Genomic DNA, 19,556 nt, shown 5'->3' on the forward strand with positions numbered 1-19,556 from the left:
TCAGAACCGTTTATCAGAACACAACAATTGGGGTGATGTGGATCAGACAATCCCCCGACCACCAAGCATGGGACCTATTTATTGGCTGGCACTCGCACCACGATAAGCCTCAAAAACCCGCACACCCCACGACGCATCCCACATGAACAGATGTGCCGTGGGCCCGTCCTTGTTGCATCACTACAAAAAAAATTATTTAGTTTTGGTCATTTTTTTTGGAATAGAATTATTCTCTTCAAAATATTCAAAAGAAAATAAAATTTCGTACTTTGTTAGATGTAAAATCATTTTCATCTTATTCGAATGATATTATAATCTAGTTTAAATTACATAAAATAAGATTTTATCAGATGCAAAGTAATAAACATACTCCTCAACTCAACTTTTCTTCTCTTACAAAAAAAATCAGTTGGTGGCGAAGTCACGACAGTTCACTATTTTAAAAGTTGAGAAAACTCACAAAGGCATTGCAACTTCTCTCCAACCACCATCGTGTAGTTCAACCGTCCCAAAAATCGAATCTTAAGCCAACCCTGTACAATACTTAGAATTCGCGCCATGCACTAAACTACACCGTGATTAACTTCCCTACATCTAGATTTGTTAGGAAAATTGTGGCAATGGTTTATCCACATGCACTCAAGTCCAACAATTCGAAAATACTCAAATATCCAATGAGAAAATGCCGTGGAAGTCAATTTCAAAGGGTATTTTCGACGTTGCATATGCATGCGACGTATATAAAATGGGCTAGACTCGCCTCTTTCAAGTTTAGCTGCAAAAAACACCTAGGAGCGACGCACCGATCACCATATCCCAATTCTGCCACCACCTTGCAAAAATCCTATCCTCCTTCTCCGGCGGACTTTCAATTAAGCTCCGGCGGCCTTACCATCTCAATTTCCATGGAGGTTTTGGAGCGTTAAACTCCAACTTCTTGTTTGATAGTACTCTCTACTATTGAACCTGTCTTACATAAAGCTTCAATATTACTATATCTCTTCGCCATAACCGTTGTTCGGGCGGCAGTGCTGGAAAAGATCGGTGGTGGTATGATGGGATTTTGTATATGTCCTTTGGAGACTCCGGCGAGGTTGCTTTGGAGCACCAGTTTTTTCCGCCACAAGATTATGATTTTCTAATTAATTCCAGACCCCTTAAAACAAAGTACATAATAATATTCAGTCTTTAAGAAAGAATCAACGGCGGAGAATTCACGCGCCACCAGTTCCTGCCAGCGCTCGGAGTTCACCAGAGGAAGATCAAGAGATCAGTTGTTTAGCTGGAAAAGATGATGGAGCCGGGCCGTTTTTTCTTTGAACCTTCGCCGTCGTCGGCGGTTTGCCAGCAAGGTGGTGGTGGCAACATGTTGTTCCTCGGCAATCCTGATCACGGTTTTCGAGGTGATTACTTGATCAAATCTTGACTTTGTTGATTATGGTAGCTGATTATTGATTTATATTAGTATATTAATGATTTGGGATTATGGATGTTGGTTGTTCATGATGAAGGGCAAAGATCGATGATGGGATTGATGGATCAGGAGAGCTCACGGAGGCGACCTTTTTTCAGCTCCTCCTCGTCGCAGGACGAACTGTTCGACGAGGAATACTACGACGAGCAGCTGCCGGAGAAGAAGCGCCGCCTCACTTCTGACCAGGTTTGTACATCTCTCGTTTTTTTTACAAGGTGATCATATCCTAAACTAACAGTAAAAAGTCGGAATGAACTGTAAAAAGTCCGGTGACAAGTAGTATTAATTATACCGTGGCCAATGGTCAAAGAGGCCACACAAAAGCACGGTTTGTCGTGGCTAAAACCTCTTGTGTCCCGAGAACAACAATTAGGGTTTATTCTGTGGCTATCAGTGTGTTTTTCACTAGTATAGTCTAATCTACTTGAACATGATCTGAATTTCGAACTAGGGTATAAAGGGACACACACTGTCCAGGTCAACTGAACTAACGTGCATCTGCCTCTCTTTTTAATCTGTTAAGTTGTCTTAGAATTATATTCCTTAACCCTAATTAAGCTAAATATTTGGCCATGACATAGATTTTGGCTCAAATATGCAAAAACCAAGTGCAATAGCGTTCTAGGATTTATAGAGTGAACTCACTTAGTGGGATAAGACTTGGTTGTTGTTGTTGTTGTTTTGAATGGATGGTGACCATACACACATACATAGATAGGTATATATGTATATATGCTGATGCTGGCATATTCACCTTATCAGCATCGATTCATCAGATGGTTATCTGATCTATCTCAACTTTGTTCTCTTCTTTTTGACTTTGTTATATAGCATGCAATCAAATCATCAGATATGAATATGATCAAAGTAATAAAATCAATCTGATGGCTGTAAATTGATCACGTCGCTGTTACGAGATCATAGTGTTGATTCTTTTTCTCTGTGATTAATTAAAATGATTAGGTGCATATGCTGGAGAAGAGCTTTGAGACAGAGAACAAGCTGGAGCCGGAGCGAAAGACGCAGCTGGCCAAGAAGCTAGGACTGCAGCCGAGACAGGTGGCCGTGTGGTTCCAGAACCGCCGCGCTCGGTGGAAGACCAAGCAGCTCGAGCGCGATTACGACCTTCTCAAGTCTTCCTATGACACCCTTTTGTCTGATTACGACTCCATCCTCAAGGAGAATCAGAAGCTCAAATCCCAGGTAATTTTAAATTATCACTAGTATTGCATTACCTGGTTTTCCAAGTAATTTTTTCAATTCAGATGAGAGAAAGATTAAAATCATTTCAAATCGACTTTATTTTAATGAAAACTATTATTAGCACTTCAAAATATCATTTGCAATAATCCCTTATAGTTTTAAGGAGAGTGAACATAACAATTATCTTTAAAGCGCTAATAACATATTAAATAACTTGACTTGAAGTCGGACAAAAGCATGATATTGCCGCAAATTATTATTCATATATGATTCCGTCTGTATAAGTTTATTTTATGTTGTCAGTCTTAAATCCGAATAAAAGAGGAGAGGGAGTGAGGTAGGTAATCGACAGCCAACATTTTATTTTTTTAAATCGAATCCCTATGATATGAGTGTTGGATCAAATTCTTTTTCTTATGTAAGTGATCCTTTACCACAGTATTGTACTTGCAAATGATCCTTTATTGCATGATGACATGAGTTTGAACCCATGATTAATCTAACATCAAATCTAACAAAATATATTGTATGAAAAAAAAATTATGTATTGTACCTTAGGGAACACCTAGCTAAAACAAATGAAAATTTAATGTGGTCCCTACACATCAGATTCGTCACTATTTTATATCTTTCCATCAAACAGATAGCATCTGTGTCAAACCCCACTGTGAATATAAAAAAGCCACTTTCAGAGTCACAGAACGAATATACTGTGGTATTTTTCCAAGTTATATATATATATAAAGATGCATGTTAAAATGGTTAGTGGACATTTCATCATCATTCATTGGTAAGTACTTTTGTAAGAAAGACTTTTATGAGACGGATTTTACTGTTACAATCATCTTTCGAGTTATTAGTAGCTTGGAACATCGCGCTTGCGATGAACGCATTCTCCTTATACTTTATCCTTTACACAAAATTCGCGAAGTATATCTCAAATCAAAATGTGAATGTCCCTTAAACGTTCGAAGTGCTGCACACTCGTTTTGATCTAGTTATATAACTTAAATTACTATATGATCTCATGCATTTTTTTTTAATATATGATCTCACGCATGAAAATTTGGAATTTAATTAATTATATCAAATGAATACAGGTGGTTTCCATAAACGAGAAGCTTGGAGGTAAAGAGCAGGCTAGTAGCACAAAAGCAACAGCATTTGCAGCGGATGATCACGATGACGAGAAGCGCGGCCCTCTTCTTCCAGCCGGTGATCAGTTGACGGAGGTTGTTCCGATAACTAGTCTCCAGTATAGCTGCAGCGTCAAGGTGGAGGACCGCCTGAGCTCAGGGAGCGGAGGAAGTGCCGTGGTGGACGAGGCCGAAGGCCCTCAGCCTGTGGACAGCAGTGACTCCTATAATTTCCCAAACAACATCCACAATTACTACTCTCATGATCATGACACTCATCATCATCATCATCATCATCAATACACGGCGCCACATGATCATGTAGAACATCATCGTAGAGGAGTCCACTCAGAAGAAGATGACGGTAGCGATGACGGCCAGTGTTACTTCTCCGATGTCTTTGCAGCCGCAGCAGCGGAGCAGCAAGCAGCACAGGAGGAAGGTGTTTCTTTGAACTGGTGGGGATGGTCATAAATGGCTAAATCCCCTAAATTGAAGTGTACTACCTATTTGCTTAATTACTCTATTTCCCCTGAAAGTGTAATAAAGTGTTTTCCTCAACGACGTTATGTTGGAAATTTGAATAGTTTGAGTAGAAATTTATTTGTCCCATAATGGCCATTCCCAAAAGATTTTATCACTTTATAAGGCTTTGTCCTTTATAGAAAGTGATTGGAGTAATAAGCCTGGAGACTAAAATTGGGCTCACCTTTGGGGTTGGGCTTTGGGGTGTACTAATTAATTGATAATTAATATATATAATTAATTATAATTAATATATATTTAATATATATTTAATTGTCAAAAGATTAATTAATTATTTTTGGAATTAATTAATTATTTTTAATTTCGAATTTAAATTAATTAATTATTTATTTTTACCAACAGATGAAGTCTGAAGTGTGAAAACGCAAAAACAAAAACACCATTTTCAGCAGATGTCTCTCAACAAATGCATCCCTTCCTCATACCTGTTGCGAACAGGTATAATCAGATTATATATACATCCATCTGCATGGCATTTAGAAATAGAAAAATTATAAATCTTCTCCTGCAATCATAAACATCCTTTCTGAGAGAACCACATTAATATTCGCCAGAAGTCAATTTTCCGATGCTGGAATTTCTGACTTAGATCGTTGAATCCTGGTGAAGCAGACGTCTGTAGAACTACAAGCACTGAGTAGGGACGAAATTTCTGTTTCAAGGACATTGCGGTACGCAAGCCTCGATCTTCAAGTTGTCTGTTTTTATAATTCGTATTCTAGTTTATATTCTGTTAATTCCTATTGCATTTATTGTTTATTAGCATATATATTTAAATCACAAATTGTTGACTTATATCCAACACGTTATATATTCACGGGCAAAGATGTCAATACAAATCTCTTCTTTGATCCTACTAAGCTTACATAGATCACAGATAATTGTTGCTAATGATCCAAATCAAACGGAAGAGACGAGCTGAGCAATTCTAAGTTATCATCTACCGCCGGTAGCTGGGCACCGTTATAAGGGCCGGTAGCTTGGCGAGGAAAGAGAAGGGATGCATTCCGACTACTTTGACGGCGATCAACCTCCAAAACGTATCAGGTAGTCTAGCCAATCCCATGTAGGATGAACCCAAACCCGAAATCAACTTACATATATACAAACCATCTGCTATAGAGAGAACAAAGAAAGACACATTGCACTGGTCATCGACAACGATAACATCATATCCAATGGCTACAGAGGAAACAAATCCGAACAACACAATACACATGTAGTAGTTGGTTTGGTATTGCTATGCTTTGAAAAAAAACTGCTTATGTTGTGCCATGAGAATAAGCAACTGTGAAATAAAACAGTAGAGTGTTTGGTAAACTTTTTTGTAAAAGTGCTTTTGAAAAAGAAAAAAACGGTTATATAATGTTTGGTAAATTTTTATGTAATAAAGGTGAATCACTAACTTAGATATGTCATTAACTTAATTTCCAGATATGTCATTAACTTAATTTAAAAAAAGCGGTTATACAAAAAAATGTATAATACTAGATATGTCATTAACTTAATTTTCTTAACAAATAAAGATGAATCACTAAATATACTTTATTTTTTAAAATAAAAATATTTATAAACTTTATCTTAAATATTTATAATTAAGAAATTTAAAAAAAAATAATTTCACATGTGAGGATAAGATGGTCATTTCATCCCCTCCATTTCATCTCTTATGTAGTCACTTCCCATTCATAAACAAAGACATCACAAACTGAAATCGCATCCGGGTGCGCAACTGAATTCTTTGATTGAACTACTCTTTCTTCTTGATTGATGCTGCTCCTTCCATCTTTTCGTTTCGGTTTTAGATTTGATTTTTGTTTTAGATTTTGATTTTAGATTGGTGCTGCTCATCATTTATCTTGTAGTTTACGAACAGAGGTTGAGGTGTTGGATTTGTTATGGGGATTGGATTAGCAATTCTTAATTTAAGGACTTAGATGGATAATGCTTATCCTCTTTCAACCAACAAATTGAGAAATGGGGGAGATAGAAAGGTTTCGCAACATATAAGTAACCCAGCAAAACCAGAGGAGCCCCACCATGGTTTCACAATAATATCTCTCCATTTTAACAACAATTGACAAACAGACGATCCCCCTCCTGAAATTTCTTAATCCTCACCCACCTTTGTACCCTTCCCCACATCTCATTTGACGGGGAGATCACCCCACAGCTCGAAACGTTTGCAATTGACTCATTCCCGTCTAGCGTTTCGGTCCTGCAAAACAATTTGAACGTCGTTTTGTTGTTTCTAGATCAAAGAAAAATGTTTTCTTTGTCTCACTGCATCTTATTGTACCTTTGAATCAAAGGATCAGTGTTTGTTTGGTGCGATGGTCAGGGTTAGATCACCATCGTCAATTAGATTGAAGTTTGCAACCCGACGTATTACCAAGTTCATTTATTTTTTACTGTTCATCCATGTTTTACCAAAATAAACCGTTTTGTTGAAGCTGCTATTTCCATTCCAGCCTCTAGTTTTCAGCTTTTTTCACTCATAACTTTGAAAAAAAAACTGATTTAAAGTGTTTACCAAACACTAAAATGCTCCAACTTTTTTTCATACCCACTTTTTATAAAAGTTAAGCTAAGCCAAACCAGGGCTCAATCAAGCCAAAAGAATCGTCCGGCTAAACAAAGGTCCAACCGACCGATGCATAAAGTGCAATGGTGCTCACAGAAGCTCACAGACCTAGCTTTCTTGGTCCCATGGAGCTTATATAAGTCTCAGATAACATTACCAATGATCTAATCAAAAGCTGCGCAATTCTAAGTAACTATATAATTCTTCCCCCGACGAAAATTTGCAGTAATGATAATTGACAAACAATGCACTTCTGTTACCTGTTACCCGGCTACAAAGGGAAGGCTGGCAGCAGAGTGCAGCGTCCGCAGACTACCTGAATAGAAAATTGGTCGGCCAGCAAAGCACCGAGAAGTGAGAACCAATAACCTTAGTATATCACATGTGAAAAGAGTGCCAATGCCAACACCCCTGAGTCCTCGCGATGTAAAAAAGTAAGACCCAGAGGTTCATCAGCCAGCACAAATACCTCAAGAACTGCCACTCTGAGAGAGAGAGAGAGAGAGAGAGAGAGAGAGAGATAGAGAGAGAGAGAGTTGTATAAAGAATGAAATATTGCCTAAAAACCTGAAAAGCTCAACATTTGCCAATTTTTTTCTTTTTCGTTTTTTCTGTCTTTTTACACTAAGTTCCCACTATATCTATATATCGGTCTCGCTCTCTTTGCCAGTTGATTCCTTTTCTCCATTTCCAAGCAACAATTCTGAGAGCAGCAGCAGAAATCATTGAAAATTGGATTCATCTGCACATATAAAATTTGTCCAGCTACTCGAATCCTCTAAGCAGATATTGTACAAACACTGCTTTCATACTCCGCATCCAAGTTAGCATGTAAGCTTTACCCTTTATGTACAGATCAACGCTTCAGAAGCAGCGGCAGTGACTACCTTCAATTTGTCAAACTAGTTGTTGGTTTGTTCTGGTCCAATGCCACCCAAAATGTGGTGTGACGGTCATTTTCACTGTCACCCACAACTGCTTCATGTCCACTGAGAACAACCCTGTCCGGATTAATCTCCACAAACTCAGAATCACACTAATATCAACCCTCTGTCTCCTTCCTTTTCTTGTTAGATTTCCTGCTTGACCTTGTTTTTTCTGCTGAATCCAAAACAGGAAGCGGCTTCAGGTCCAGTGCGCTGCTGGGCTCCAACTTGTCGGTCAGATTGGAACTAGGATGCATCTTCTCATACAGGATAGCAGCATCAAGAGAGTATATACGCAGAGCAAGTGCAGAGATAGTTGAAATTTTGGCAGCAGCTGAAAATGATGACCAATACCACCACTCATTCCTTAGATACTCAGTCTTTATCATGTCCTCCAGCACAATCATTGCCTGAACTATCTGAAATACCAAGCATGTTATTCGCATCATGCCAAGAAATTGACGAAGATACGTATGATATTAAATTGGGTTGTTTAAACAAAAAGTTGCTACAAAAAATAAAAATCACATTATGCAACAATAACTTAAAGGTCGTTTGAGAGGATCTAGTCTTCTTGTGCTTTCTTTATTCCATGCCAAAGAATAGGATAATTAAAGTGTAGATCGCTATTTCTCCACTAGTCCACGGGTCAATTCTACTGAAAGTAATCAAAATCATGCTATAACAAGCTACCATCAAATTTCCACCAATCAGCCAAGTCTATGCTGGACTGCTAAAGAGCTCCGTTGGGTAGAAATAGATATTGGATTCTGCCAGAAAACCTATTATTTGATAATTACCCTTATTCACAATTAGACGGTAACACAACCCTTGATGTATGTTACAACATTATATCAGGGGGCCTAAGAATGCTCCACCACATAACTGAATTAGTAACAGAACTAACAACCTCAAATATGCAAAGCTAGTCAAGCAAGATGCACAAATGTATTCAATAGCATGAGAAAGATTAAGAAAGTACTGTTCAAACAAAGAACAAAGGGAAAAAATACTAACTTCATATATTGTCACTGCTGATTTAACAAACGCACGCCAGGCCCATCTCCTTTCCAACTGTGCCTTTGATGGTCTTAGAGCTTCCTCAGGGACTGCAGCATCGATATCAAGCAGATTGATCTTGAGTCTCTTATAAATTTGACAAACTTTGCCAACCAAGGGCCTCAAAGAAGACTGGGGGACCACACAGAAACGACCAGCCCCCACAACAGAAGAATGGCTATTTGAATGTCCTTCCTCCCCTCGTTCCAGAGATCCCAAAGTTAGTTTGTTAGCATTTAGTAACATCATTCCATCACCTGTCCAGGATAGATTGTTACTGCTTACAATATCAACATTAGTCTTTCCTTGTGAAACTAGCTGTTCGGCAGGCCCCAGTCCATTACCAGATACACCGACATCTTTCTGAGAGATTGTCGCTAGCGTAGAATCACTCAGATAAGGAGATGCTGGGGCAAAAGATGGAACTCCTTGTGAACCTATGAGACCTATTTCCTGTATCAAATCCTTGTTTGAATCATTGGTCACAAACTTGGAGCAGATCTCTTCAAAATCATATGGGCAACCTAAACTTCCATTTTGAAACTTAATCAACTTTGCACTAAGCTCTGAACAAGCACTTTTAGAAGTTTCAACACTGTTCAGTTCACCTCTGCCCTCTTCCCGATTCATCTCACACTTCATACTCCCCTTAACTTTAGAAGAATCACCTATTTCCCTTCCCTTCTCACAGGCTGCTGAAGTTGGAATGCACCTACCATTGTTATGCCCCTCAAGTTCAGCATCAGTGGAGAAGGTTCTGTGGCAAGAGAGGCAATGGTGTCTACTGGGCCAAATGGGTTCCAAGCATTCACACCGGTACCCTTTCTCATCATTGGTTACTCTAGCTCTCTTTCCCCACTTTTTGGAGATGTCGGTGGTTTCCATCTCGGAGCATGGACCATACATCTTCTTCAGCAAAGTGGCTGCCCTAGTACCAAGACGATCAGAAATTTCAGTTTTATCAGCATTTCTAGTCACTGAAATAGCAGTTAGGTGATCATCCTGACCTCGGCTTCTAATTTTCTCAAACTTTTGGAACCTCAACCTTTTCCAGTGCAGAATTGAGTCCCTCAGCTCTCTTTCCTTAGGGTGCTTGTTCTTTAACCAACCCATAAGTTCTTCAATTTCTGTATCAGTTTGATAAGAAACCCAAGGTGCCCTAAAGGAAATGCTGTTGTTTGGACCACAACTCTGTGTAACAGAACTCCTCCATACAGGGTCTCTGCAATCTTTCATATTTATACCATGTTTAAATGACACACTTCGATCTACAATAATCCAAGCATGTCCACCCGGAAGAACTGAAACCCAGTATAAGCCACCAAGGGAATCAGTTCCTAAAAACTCTCTCCGCACCGACACCTTTAAGAGGTCGAATTCTGTACTCGCAATCAAATCCTCCAAAACTGATAAATCATTTTTGACAGAGTTCAACTCAAGGTGGTAGGACTCTGATTCATTCACAGAAGCAGGTGACATCTGCTCTCCCACATGATTACTCCTCACATCTGAAGGGTTGCTAATTCCTTTCTGATCTATAGGCAGAGAAACATCCATTTCCGCATTGTCTTGTGGATGATCAACGCAACCGATTTCTTTACTAGACCCATTGATTTCATGTGGCAAACAATTTGATGAAGGAAACTCAATTTGTCTAGAGGATATTTCACTTTTATCGGCAGTCATATGTGAAGAAAACTTCCCAGGTGCAGAGATGTCATCTGAAGCAGAATGGACATCTTTTTCCCTAACTTCAGTGTCTACAGAATGTTGGCTATTATATTCTGCATTACTGACAGATGGGTGTTTATCAAACCCTTGAGCACCCTCTAGTGCCGAATCATCAGAGACTGCATTGAAGGAGTTAGACCTGCCACTCAAAACCTGTGGTTGATGAAGACATCTTTCATTGGTTTCAACCGAAGCCGAAATCCCTTCCTTTGTACCGTCACCAGCATCGACCTTTGCAGCTCTTGAAACCAAAATTTCTTGTCTAGACCTGAGGACCTTCCATTCTACAGATAAAGAACGCAATTTCTGATGCAACTCGGTTGATGTCTCAGAACAATATTCAAGGTGTTGACGAATAACTGCTGAACTAAGCAACTCATCACATAAGAACTTCAGCAGGAATGTTCTCTGCAAGCACAGTAAAAGGGATAACTGTAAGTTTATAAACAATGATTAAAAATAACAATAATTCACCATCATACTCAAATCTTTAAAGGTCCAGTGGTGCACTTTCTAGCTATACAATAAGTGATAACAATAGGGTGATTTTTTTAATGGACCATGCCAAAAAGAAATGGCGGGACCAGTAAGACAATGCAATCACTTGTGGTCAGCCATATTACTAGTGTGACTAGAAAAATTATACATAAAGGCATCGATGTGCAAACCTCATCAACGTTGATATCCCAATACTCGCTCTCTTCCATTTTCACTGCTAAATGTGCAAGTGTCTCCAAGAAAACCCGGGTAGCTTCTCCCTGGTAATTTTTACGACGTCTTCTAATGACCAGACGATGTTTTGATGCATCTTGAACTATTTGTTTAGAAACAACACAAGAGGGGCAATACCAGTTTCCGTCCGGGATCCTTGCAAGAGGAGGATTCAAACAGTATGTATGATACTCAGAATCACAAGTATCACACAACAGTACACTGTCATCATCTTTATCAATGCCGCATACTTTGCAAACTCCCTCATCCCAAGGGGCTTTGGGAATCCCATTTGTGAAAGTAAGTAAATCATCAATTTCCTTTTTCCTTTCAGAACTGAGGCCTTCCAACTTTGAATACTCTGCAAGCTTATGAACAAGAGGGACAACCTGCATTGAAAGAACAACTGAATCTGGTACGGTACTTGATTAAATGCTTGTAATTAGAGTAGTGAACGGCCAGCAGAGGAATGTGCCTTATGTGTGTGTCAAGGTGTGGGTTGGGATAAGGGACAGAAAGGTACATACCTCCTCCTCGTATAATGTTTCAAAATTTTGGGCTAACTTCTCAGTTAACTCAACCAAATCAGGCTTATCCCCATAAGCAATACGTAGATTGCTCCATAACTGCAAAGTGAAAGTAACGATTAGAACTAATGGACTACACCAGATTAAAATTTAAATTAAACAGAAGTTTGCAGCTTTAAAGTTTCAGTAATGTTTCTAAGAGGGTCACCGGAGATGCTGAAGTGTGCAGTAAAAATTTTCAAGAAATCCAATTGTCAAAGAAAACAGACCTCCCTGACATCCTCTAGAAAGGCTTCATGTGATCCCCCATAGGATCCAGCTGCCAATCTCAAATCAATAGTCCTGAAGTCCAAAGGTCGAGACACCATGGCTGGCAATCCTAGAAGACCCTCATCATCGTTATCACTTGAATTCATTAGCTTTCTCCCGAGCAAATTGCAGAAAACCTTTGTGTCATCTGCAGCAGCAGCACGACGCAATACAATGCGGCATTGTTTCATGATAACATCATAAATAGAGACATTTATCTTCCGTTTTCTTCCCTTCTCAGCCTTTTGTGGCAATGCTTTACCCGATACATCTGCTAGCAGTGACAGAACAGCTTTCTGTGCTCAACCAACAAGAAAGAATGTCCAATTTAGAATCATGCTTACTATTACTGGTTGAACAAATAAATATAACTTGGACACATAGACAGTCTTACAGTACCATAATCCTTAGTTTGGTAAGGAGCAAGTTAAGGAACATTCACAATTTCATCTTGCGTATCCCAAGAAAATATGTTTTAAGATGGTTTAAAGATTCCTTCCACCTAATCAAACAAACAAATTACATTTTACAGCCGATGTGCAAAAGAAAAATCATTTTAGAAATTTTTTATAAGAAATATGTCATAGTTTCATGGTAATTCAAATTAAAGTATGAGCAAAGTTACTGCTCCTAGAACCATAAGTAAATTACTGCCTCAGAATATTGTTGTTGAAAGGCGTATTATAATACAGGAAACATGTCCACAACATGTATTCCCAATAAAAGTCGGCCAATGTCAACATGGCATTCACAATGAATCTTCGTATTCTATCAAGTACTCAGCCAGGAGAAAAAAGTAGTTAAGTAATAATTATGTAATGAGAAACCACCTTTGTAGGCCCTGATGCATTGCCCTTGTAAACTTCTTTACTGATTGAATGTTCCAGTATTTTCCTCGCCCATTCAGGTGGATCCTTTTCCAAAGCCTCATAAACACATTTTCTGATTCTTGTTCCGACATTTGTCGGTAGCTTTCTAACAGGTTCCAACACCTGCGCCCATAGTGGCTTATTACCATCATTCCCCAAATTCTTATCAACAGCAGCTGGTCCATCAGACACCTCCTCTTCTATGGTAAATACATCATGCTCTCTGTTAAGTGAAGCAAAAATTTGCTTTGTAGCCTCTGCAAGCAACTGAAAAGTAAAGAAACAGATTAACATGCGTTTTTGTCACCTGTCATTGCACCAGATCTACACATGGAGAGTGAGGCACATAAAAACACAAAAGAAAGAAGAAAAAGATACATAATGCTACAGTACCACCAATTGAAGAGGTGAAATGAATCACACTTCCTCAGTGGAACCCATAAGAGACATGTAAAACTAACATCCTAACAAGTACAGATACCGTTTCTAAACAATAGAGCATAGTATGCCAAACAATTTGTAATATGCCACACGTTTCCCAATTTAACTATTTAATTAACTAAGCCTTATGTGCAACCTAACATGTTCAAATGTTATCAGTCATATGCCACAACTGTCAGAGTGAACAACTACAGCCTTAAAGGAAGACCAGATACATTTAAAAAGCTAATCTAGATAGTATGTTGGTTCTTAAGAGGACACCTTGTTTAATCCCATGCAGGGGTCAAATACCAAAATAATTATGCATAATGTTTGAGTAAGGAAGGGATGATTATTGTTTTCGGGGACATAATAGCTTTCTCTTCTTTACAGGATACAGTGAAAGTTTGACCTTCTTTGTGGACTGCAGTACCTACTGATGTTAAAGAAATTTCTTTTTTCTTCTTCATTCTGAATGGGGAGCTGCAGTTGACTAAGTTAAAGAGGTATGTATTTTGGGAGATAAAAGTAGCTGAACTGTGTAAACAAGATGATATAACATAGCTTTGTTTAGATGGGGGTTCATTTACAACAATACGTAAGTAAACAGCACTAAATGTTGGAATAATAAAAGACCATGAAGGGATAAGAGCTGATCTTACAAGTGCATCTGCTTCCATCCCAGCTACTCCAGATAAGGACCCACAGAGCACCCCACCGTCACCTTGTAAGCAGCGAAACACTTTACTGCTTTCACGAGCGGTAATCTCAGGCGAGTCAAGGTTGCCATCCATGGATAATACAGCCAAGATGTATCTCCGTGCTAACTCTGGCCAAGTCAGTTCATTAATTGGGAGTATATTAACCTTCGCTCTTTTCACAGGAATTGAAATATCAATGTCTTTCTTCCTTCCCCGTTTTGACTTCAGATCTCCAGAATCAAAATTCGGATCCACCAGGGCAGCAACCTTAAACTGCAACTCACCTATGAGCACTCTTAGCAGTGATGCATGAGCCTTCGTCAAAGCTATGCCAGAACATCTGCTATAAGTAACAGATGCAAGTTTATCTTGAGCTGCCTCCTTCATTGCTCCAGTTTCCATATGTATGAATGCATGTGGATTATTCCTAGAAACGGTCGAGCCAGACTCCATGGTCAAAGATAATTGACCACTTGAATAATCAATTCTATTTGAATTTAAAGCTTGAGTGCCCTGGTTTTCCCTATCGAACTTCTCTGAAAGATCTGACCTGCCGAACCAAGGGTCAATAAGTTCCTCCTCAAGTTCTTCCAATGAAAAAGCCTCCTTTAGACCCAAAATTTCATCAAAGCGCGACAATAATTCCCAAACCTGGGTAGAAAAAGAAAAAAGGCGAATAAGCTTCATGCTTGTCAATCATGTGGCAACACAAACTCAAAACTAACACAATTATAATAAATGAAAAACTGCAAGAAACATCTCATACCTGATAAACATCATCAACAAGGGCAGGAGGAATCCTCAAGCACAATGGCTTCCCATGAGGAGGTGGATGATCATTCTTGAGGTGATCCTTGACCAACTTCACTTTTTTGGACCTCCTAAACAAACCATCCAACACTTCTTCTTTACCATGTAATCCAGCTCCCATTTTAACCACTAGAAGCCCATTTCCAACAGTTAGCTGTGTAGAATTAGAACTTCTATCGTTAAGAAATTGATATTGAGAACAGGATTGGGCAGCAGGAAGCTGCTCCAAAAGTTCTTGCACAAAATCCACATCTAATCCAAATCTGTCCTGATCTAGCCAATTTGCTAGTACGTCATAAGAAAAGCCAGGCTCATCATCGGCCCGAAGTTCAGAAGAGATGCTGACAGAACCTGCTGAACTACAAAACTTGTCCAGTGGAGATTGGTTCACGTTGCCACTGTCATTTGTTATAACCTCATTTTGGGAGCCTTGAGCATTTTCAACATGCTTACAGAAAACTTTAAGAATGCCCTTCTGTTTAAATATTTCAGAACAAGCATTAACAATTTTTTTTGAAATCATTCCCCAAGCTGCAGATGAAGAATGGTCTTCTACTGAAATCTCACCAATGTCATCCATCACACCCAAATCAGCAGATGAAAGAGTTCCAGATTTTTCATAAACGGAATTATCTTCAAACTGCGGTTCAGCTGATGTCTGAACATCACTGACTTCAACTGAACAACTCCTCAGGCAAGACAAAATATCATTTTCCATAGGTGGAGAAGGATCTGACAGAATCATCTGGATACTTCCATCATTATCAGAAGTCAAGTCATGACTTTCTTGATTAATTTGACTGTAAAAGTTGCCAAGTTGTGACCTACAGAGGATAGTTGAACCCTCGGGAACCGGCAAGGCAGAACACGAACATCTTCTGACCTTAAAAACAGGTCCAGAATCACCACCATTTAAAACTTCACACACAAATAAAGAACCAGTAACCTTATCATGCCAACATGACCTATAACCTACAGGATAGATCTGATTTGAATCATGATAAGAAGGCCTTGTATCAACTTCTCCCAAAGAAAGAACAAAGAAATCTTCAAACTGCACCGGAAATCCCTCCTGGAAAATAAAAAATGCACAAATCAGAAAAGTAAAACAAGCTGAAATAACATCCATGTTATGTTGATTAAGGAGAATCGTTATTAGCTTTACATTATAACAAACAGAGAATATACACTTACAGTACTTTGCCGAGACCCAATGCAACCATGTTCTTCTGTCCCTGCTTCAGTAAGTTTTACATTATTTCCAAAACCACAGGCAAAAGCTTCTGTACTTATACCATTGGAAGAGAGCTCCTTGCAATAGCCACTGAGCAAACTTTCCTTATTTTCAGCTAATCCATTGGCATATAAGAGTCTTGACTTTCTTTTTCTAGGTAGATAAGTCTTCTCAGTATTAGAAAGAGAACCCTCCCGTCTTATTTCAGATCCCATGGAATTGTAGTTAGGCGTCAAGCCAAGAAAATATGCAACTTCAGATACTGAGCCAAATGTCTTCCCATTTGGTGCACGGTATACTATATATGGTTCACCACTGGCTGTTGACTGTTTAAATTCTACACGCCAACCATCCTCCAGTATGCCATGCCTTTCAGAAACGTAATCTCTAAGAGCCTGTAGAACTATCTCATCTGGACTCCGGGATGGTATTCTAATAGCTGTATTATTGTTATTACTATGCTTCCCGAGCGGAAACCTCGAACTTAATTCCTCAAAGCTTCCACCCGTAGTCTGTGTGTAGTGCAATATATCTTCCCAACCCACTTTAGTCGCATGTGTCATTATCCCAGCACCTTTTTCCAAGCCATATCCGTTTCCAGAGTACAAGAAGTTTGAATTTGTCACTGGGGCACCAAATGGATTGCCACCAAAAGAATTACCACCGGGAGTGTGCTTTCTATAATCAAAATAAGTTTAAGCAGTAACTACTTATGGACAATGTGCATTTAATGAAATTTATCAAAATAGTAACCAACGAGTAATAGACAATAGAGGCAATAATGACGAGCTAAGAAAACAGTCCATAGTATAAGACAACTCTACCATTTAGTTTCACAATATCAAACCGTAAAACCCATACCAGCCACAAAAATGTTAGAAACGCTTATGAATCATGCAAGCAGTAAGGCACAAGTTAATGATAATTAAGCTCCCCAGTTTTGTTGCTTTAGAGGTAGCAGCTTAAAGCCCGAGAGACAACAACAAAAGGCGTACATTTAAAGGAAGTAGTCAAAATAGGCAAGAATGATGAGTTTAGAAAATGTACGAAAACGGTCCATAATATAGGATAACTCTACCATTTTAGTTTAGAAATAAAGCGGTGGAAAATCCAACCACGGCATAAATGTTAGAAGCGCTTAAGGAAAATGCAAGCGATAAGACACTAGTTATGCTCTTATCAGTTTTGATTTAATTCATGGGTGGCAGCTTAAAGCTGGAACACAACGAAAGGTATAATACCAAAGTTATTCTGCAGGTGCTACCTGGGTGTAAAGGCAAACTCTTACGACAGTTCCGTATACCCATAGTACTCGCAACTCATTTAAAAATACACACACACACACACACATATATTGAAAATCATTTTGGAAAATTGAAGTTTCTTAGTAGGGATACCACATGTCCAAAGAGAAGTTATAAAGCTTCCTTTTTCTAGTTTATGTACATGGTTTATACAAGACACTAGCATGTAGTTTATTTTCCCAATCCACAATCCAATTTAAAGCAGTCTGAAACAATATGCTCATTACGGATCTGTCCTATTTTAAGAGTATAATTTTTAAAATAAATTTCTTCCTAATTAACACAAAAAATGTAGTTAAGATAAAATGCCAAAACTGCAATTTCTTCCGTGCACACGAAGCTTGTAGCATGGTGTTTCATCCGACACGTGCACACAGAGAGCGAGAAAGGCACACAAATGTCAAGCCCTTCAATCTCATACAAGGAAAATCGGACAGACTAATTCCTACAAAAATTCCCCTAGGTCTAATTCAACGCCTTGGGACGAACAGGCAGTCCCCGTGGCATGGTGCATAGTGCAGACTGGGGAATGTAGAGTATAATTCGTTTTTGGGTATTCCAAAGGTGGTGAGTTGGAGTGATTATCTCAGTTATGAGCCAATGGGTAATCAAAGCTGGATAAAGGGTGACCCCAAGCCAACAGGGCTCCCCAGATGCTTTGAAAAATGTAAAACAAATACTCGAATGAGGAGCAACCTTTCGGGTGCAAAACACCGGCACCCGAATGCAGAGCGCGAAGTGGAACATTCCAAATCAGTCGCTAAATAATGGCATTATCATGGCCTTAAATGCTTGCATGCATGCATTGATCGCAATTAAGTGCTGCGACAAGAACTAGCCTATTAGCATGTAATTTATGATGGGAAATGTAGTAAACCACACATAAACAGAGCAGGGCATTCTTGGTAAGTCCATAAACACCTTAACGATCGTTGTTTTTAAGATTTGTTTGCATATACGAGCTCGAAAAATCGAAAGCAGAAGTAGAAAAAGCAAAACTAAGTTTAGTAGCTGAATATCTTAGCAAATGCGGGAAACCACCTACCTCAATTCGCGCATTTCCGCGATGTCGTCGACGTCGCTCGGCGGCGAGGCGTTGATATCGAGAATCTGCTTGGCCTTAACTCCAAGCGGCCACCGCTTGCTCCTAACCCCACCGCTCAGACAGTCCCCGCAGACCCACTCCACCAAATTCACCGCCTGCCGGCCGCGCATTCCGGCGCATGTGAGGTGAAACCCGCGCTCGCAGCCGTCGCAGACCACCACGTGCCCGCGAACCTCGGGCTTGCCGCAGGCGGCGCATGCGGATCCTCGAGCTGAGCCGGGAACTCCGGCCGGGCCGCCGGGAGGCGGCGAAGGGTGGTCGTGGTAAGACCGGACAACGTCGAAGGAATCGGGTAGGGTTTCGGAAGGAGAAGGGATCTCATTGAGATCGATGCTGAGTACGGAGCGAGTTGGCTCGGCGTTGGCGGCGGCGGCTGCCGCTGCTCTGAGTTCGTCGGCAGCTGAATCCGTCAGTTCCATTTATCCGAGTCGGGGTTTGGAGCTCGAGGTCGGTGCTCGTAACATTTGATCGGACGGCTGAGATTTGACACGAACGAAAAGGAGAGGTTTTGGCTTTTGGGTTCGAGGGAACACAGAGGAAAAAGAAGACAGAAACGAAGAGACCGAAAGAGGACCGCACCGTATCGCCCTGACCCTCCCTCTTTCTCTCTCTAGACTCTCTCTCTCTCTCTCTCTCTCTGACCTTTTTTTTTTCTGTTGGTTTAATTTTTTGAACTGCGATGTGAGAAGTAAGGGTAAAGTGGGGCGGACTCACCGGGGATTTATATGTGTACTCGCTGACGTAGAACGACAGTTACCCACGTGGACCAATCAGGAGAGCGGCAGACTGGGCTTCACCTTCCCCGATAGTACAGTGCTCTGTGTCGCTCTGCGTAGGAAAACCTCCTCTGGGTTCAGAGTAGGATGAGATGAATCTCGTGACTTGCTGAGCGTTTTGTACAGTTTAC

At 39.8% G+C, this 19,556-nt stretch overlaps 2 protein-coding genes and 1 long non-coding RNA gene across 4 annotated transcripts; 2 read left to right on the top strand and 1 right to left on the bottom strand.

Annotated features, from left to right (window-relative positions):
* The first annotated feature begins 762 nt into the window (after window positions 1–762).
* On the top strand, window positions 763–4,428 carry LOC126583555 (homeobox-leucine zipper protein HAT5). The gene is made up of 4 exons (XM_050247976.1): window positions 763–1,403; window positions 1,512–1,660; window positions 2,438–2,677; window positions 3,778–4,428. The coding sequence occupies exons 1-4, from the start codon at window positions 1,292–1,294 to the stop codon at window positions 4,285–4,287; spliced, it is 1,011 nt and encodes a 336-aa protein (XP_050103933.1). The 5' UTR covers window positions 763–1,291; the 3' UTR covers window positions 4,288–4,428.
* A 491-nt stretch (window positions 4,429–4,919) lies between these two features.
* LOC126583568 (uncharacterized) lies at window positions 4,920–5,679 on the top strand. Its single transcript, XR_007609766.1, has 2 exons — window positions 4,920–5,030; window positions 5,237–5,679. It is a non-coding gene; the product is annotated as an uncharacterized LOC126583568 (long non-coding RNA).
* A 1,800-nt stretch (window positions 5,680–7,479) lies between these two features.
* On the bottom strand, window positions 7,480–19,524 carry LOC126583542 (methyl-CpG-binding domain-containing protein 9-like). Of its 2 annotated transcripts, none has more exons than XM_050247954.1 (10): window positions 18,590–19,524; window positions 16,201–16,918; window positions 14,963–16,078; window positions 14,158–14,847; window positions 13,037–13,342; window positions 12,167–12,502; window positions 11,898–11,996; window positions 11,328–11,759; window positions 8,887–11,067; window positions 7,480–8,288 (listed from the first exon to the last, which is right to left on the bottom strand). In XM_050247954.1, the coding sequence occupies exons 1-10, from the start codon at window positions 19,066–19,068 to the stop codon at window positions 7,986–7,988; spliced, it is 6,660 nt and encodes a 2,219-aa protein (XP_050103911.1). In that variant the 5' UTR covers window positions 19,069–19,524; the 3' UTR covers window positions 7,480–7,985. The 2 variants fall into 2 exon arrangements, with proteins under 2 accessions (XP_050103911.1, XP_050103912.1); XM_050247955.1 differs by having other exon boundaries at window positions 16,201–16,865; window positions 18,590–18,718.
* Window positions 19,525–19,556: the final 32 nt, after the last annotated feature.

The sequence above is a fragment of the Malus sylvestris genome, chromosome 9 (genome assembly GCF_916048215.2).
Source record: "Malus sylvestris chromosome 9, drMalSylv7.2, whole genome shotgun sequence".
Lineage (NCBI taxonomy): Eukaryota > Viridiplantae > Streptophyta > Magnoliopsida > Rosales > Rosaceae > Malus > Malus sylvestris.

Coding starts and splice junctions, on each gene's coding strand:
- LOC126583542 (XM_050247954.1), bottom strand. CDS start 19,068: ATGGAACTGACGGATTCAGCTGCCGACGAACTCAGAGCAGCGGCAGCC. Junction 11,760..11,897: donor AAACATTATACGAGGAGGAG/GTATGTACCTTT, acceptor CTTTCAATGCAG/GTTGTCCCTCTTGTTCATAA. Junction 8,289..8,886: donor CAGCAGTGACAATATATGAA/GTTAGTATTTTT, acceptor TTGGTATTTCAG/ATAGTTCAGGCAATGATTGT.
- LOC126583555 (XM_050247976.1), top strand. CDS start 1,292: ATGATGGAGCCGGGCCGTTTTTTCTTTGAACCTTCGCCGTCGTCGGCG. Junction 1,661..2,437: donor GCCGCCTCACTTCTGACCAG/GTTTGTACATCT, acceptor TAAAATGATTAG/GTGCATATGCTGGAGAAGAG. Junction 2,678..3,777: donor ATCAGAAGCTCAAATCCCAG/GTAATTTTAAAT, acceptor AAATGAATACAG/GTGGTTTCCATAAACGAGAA.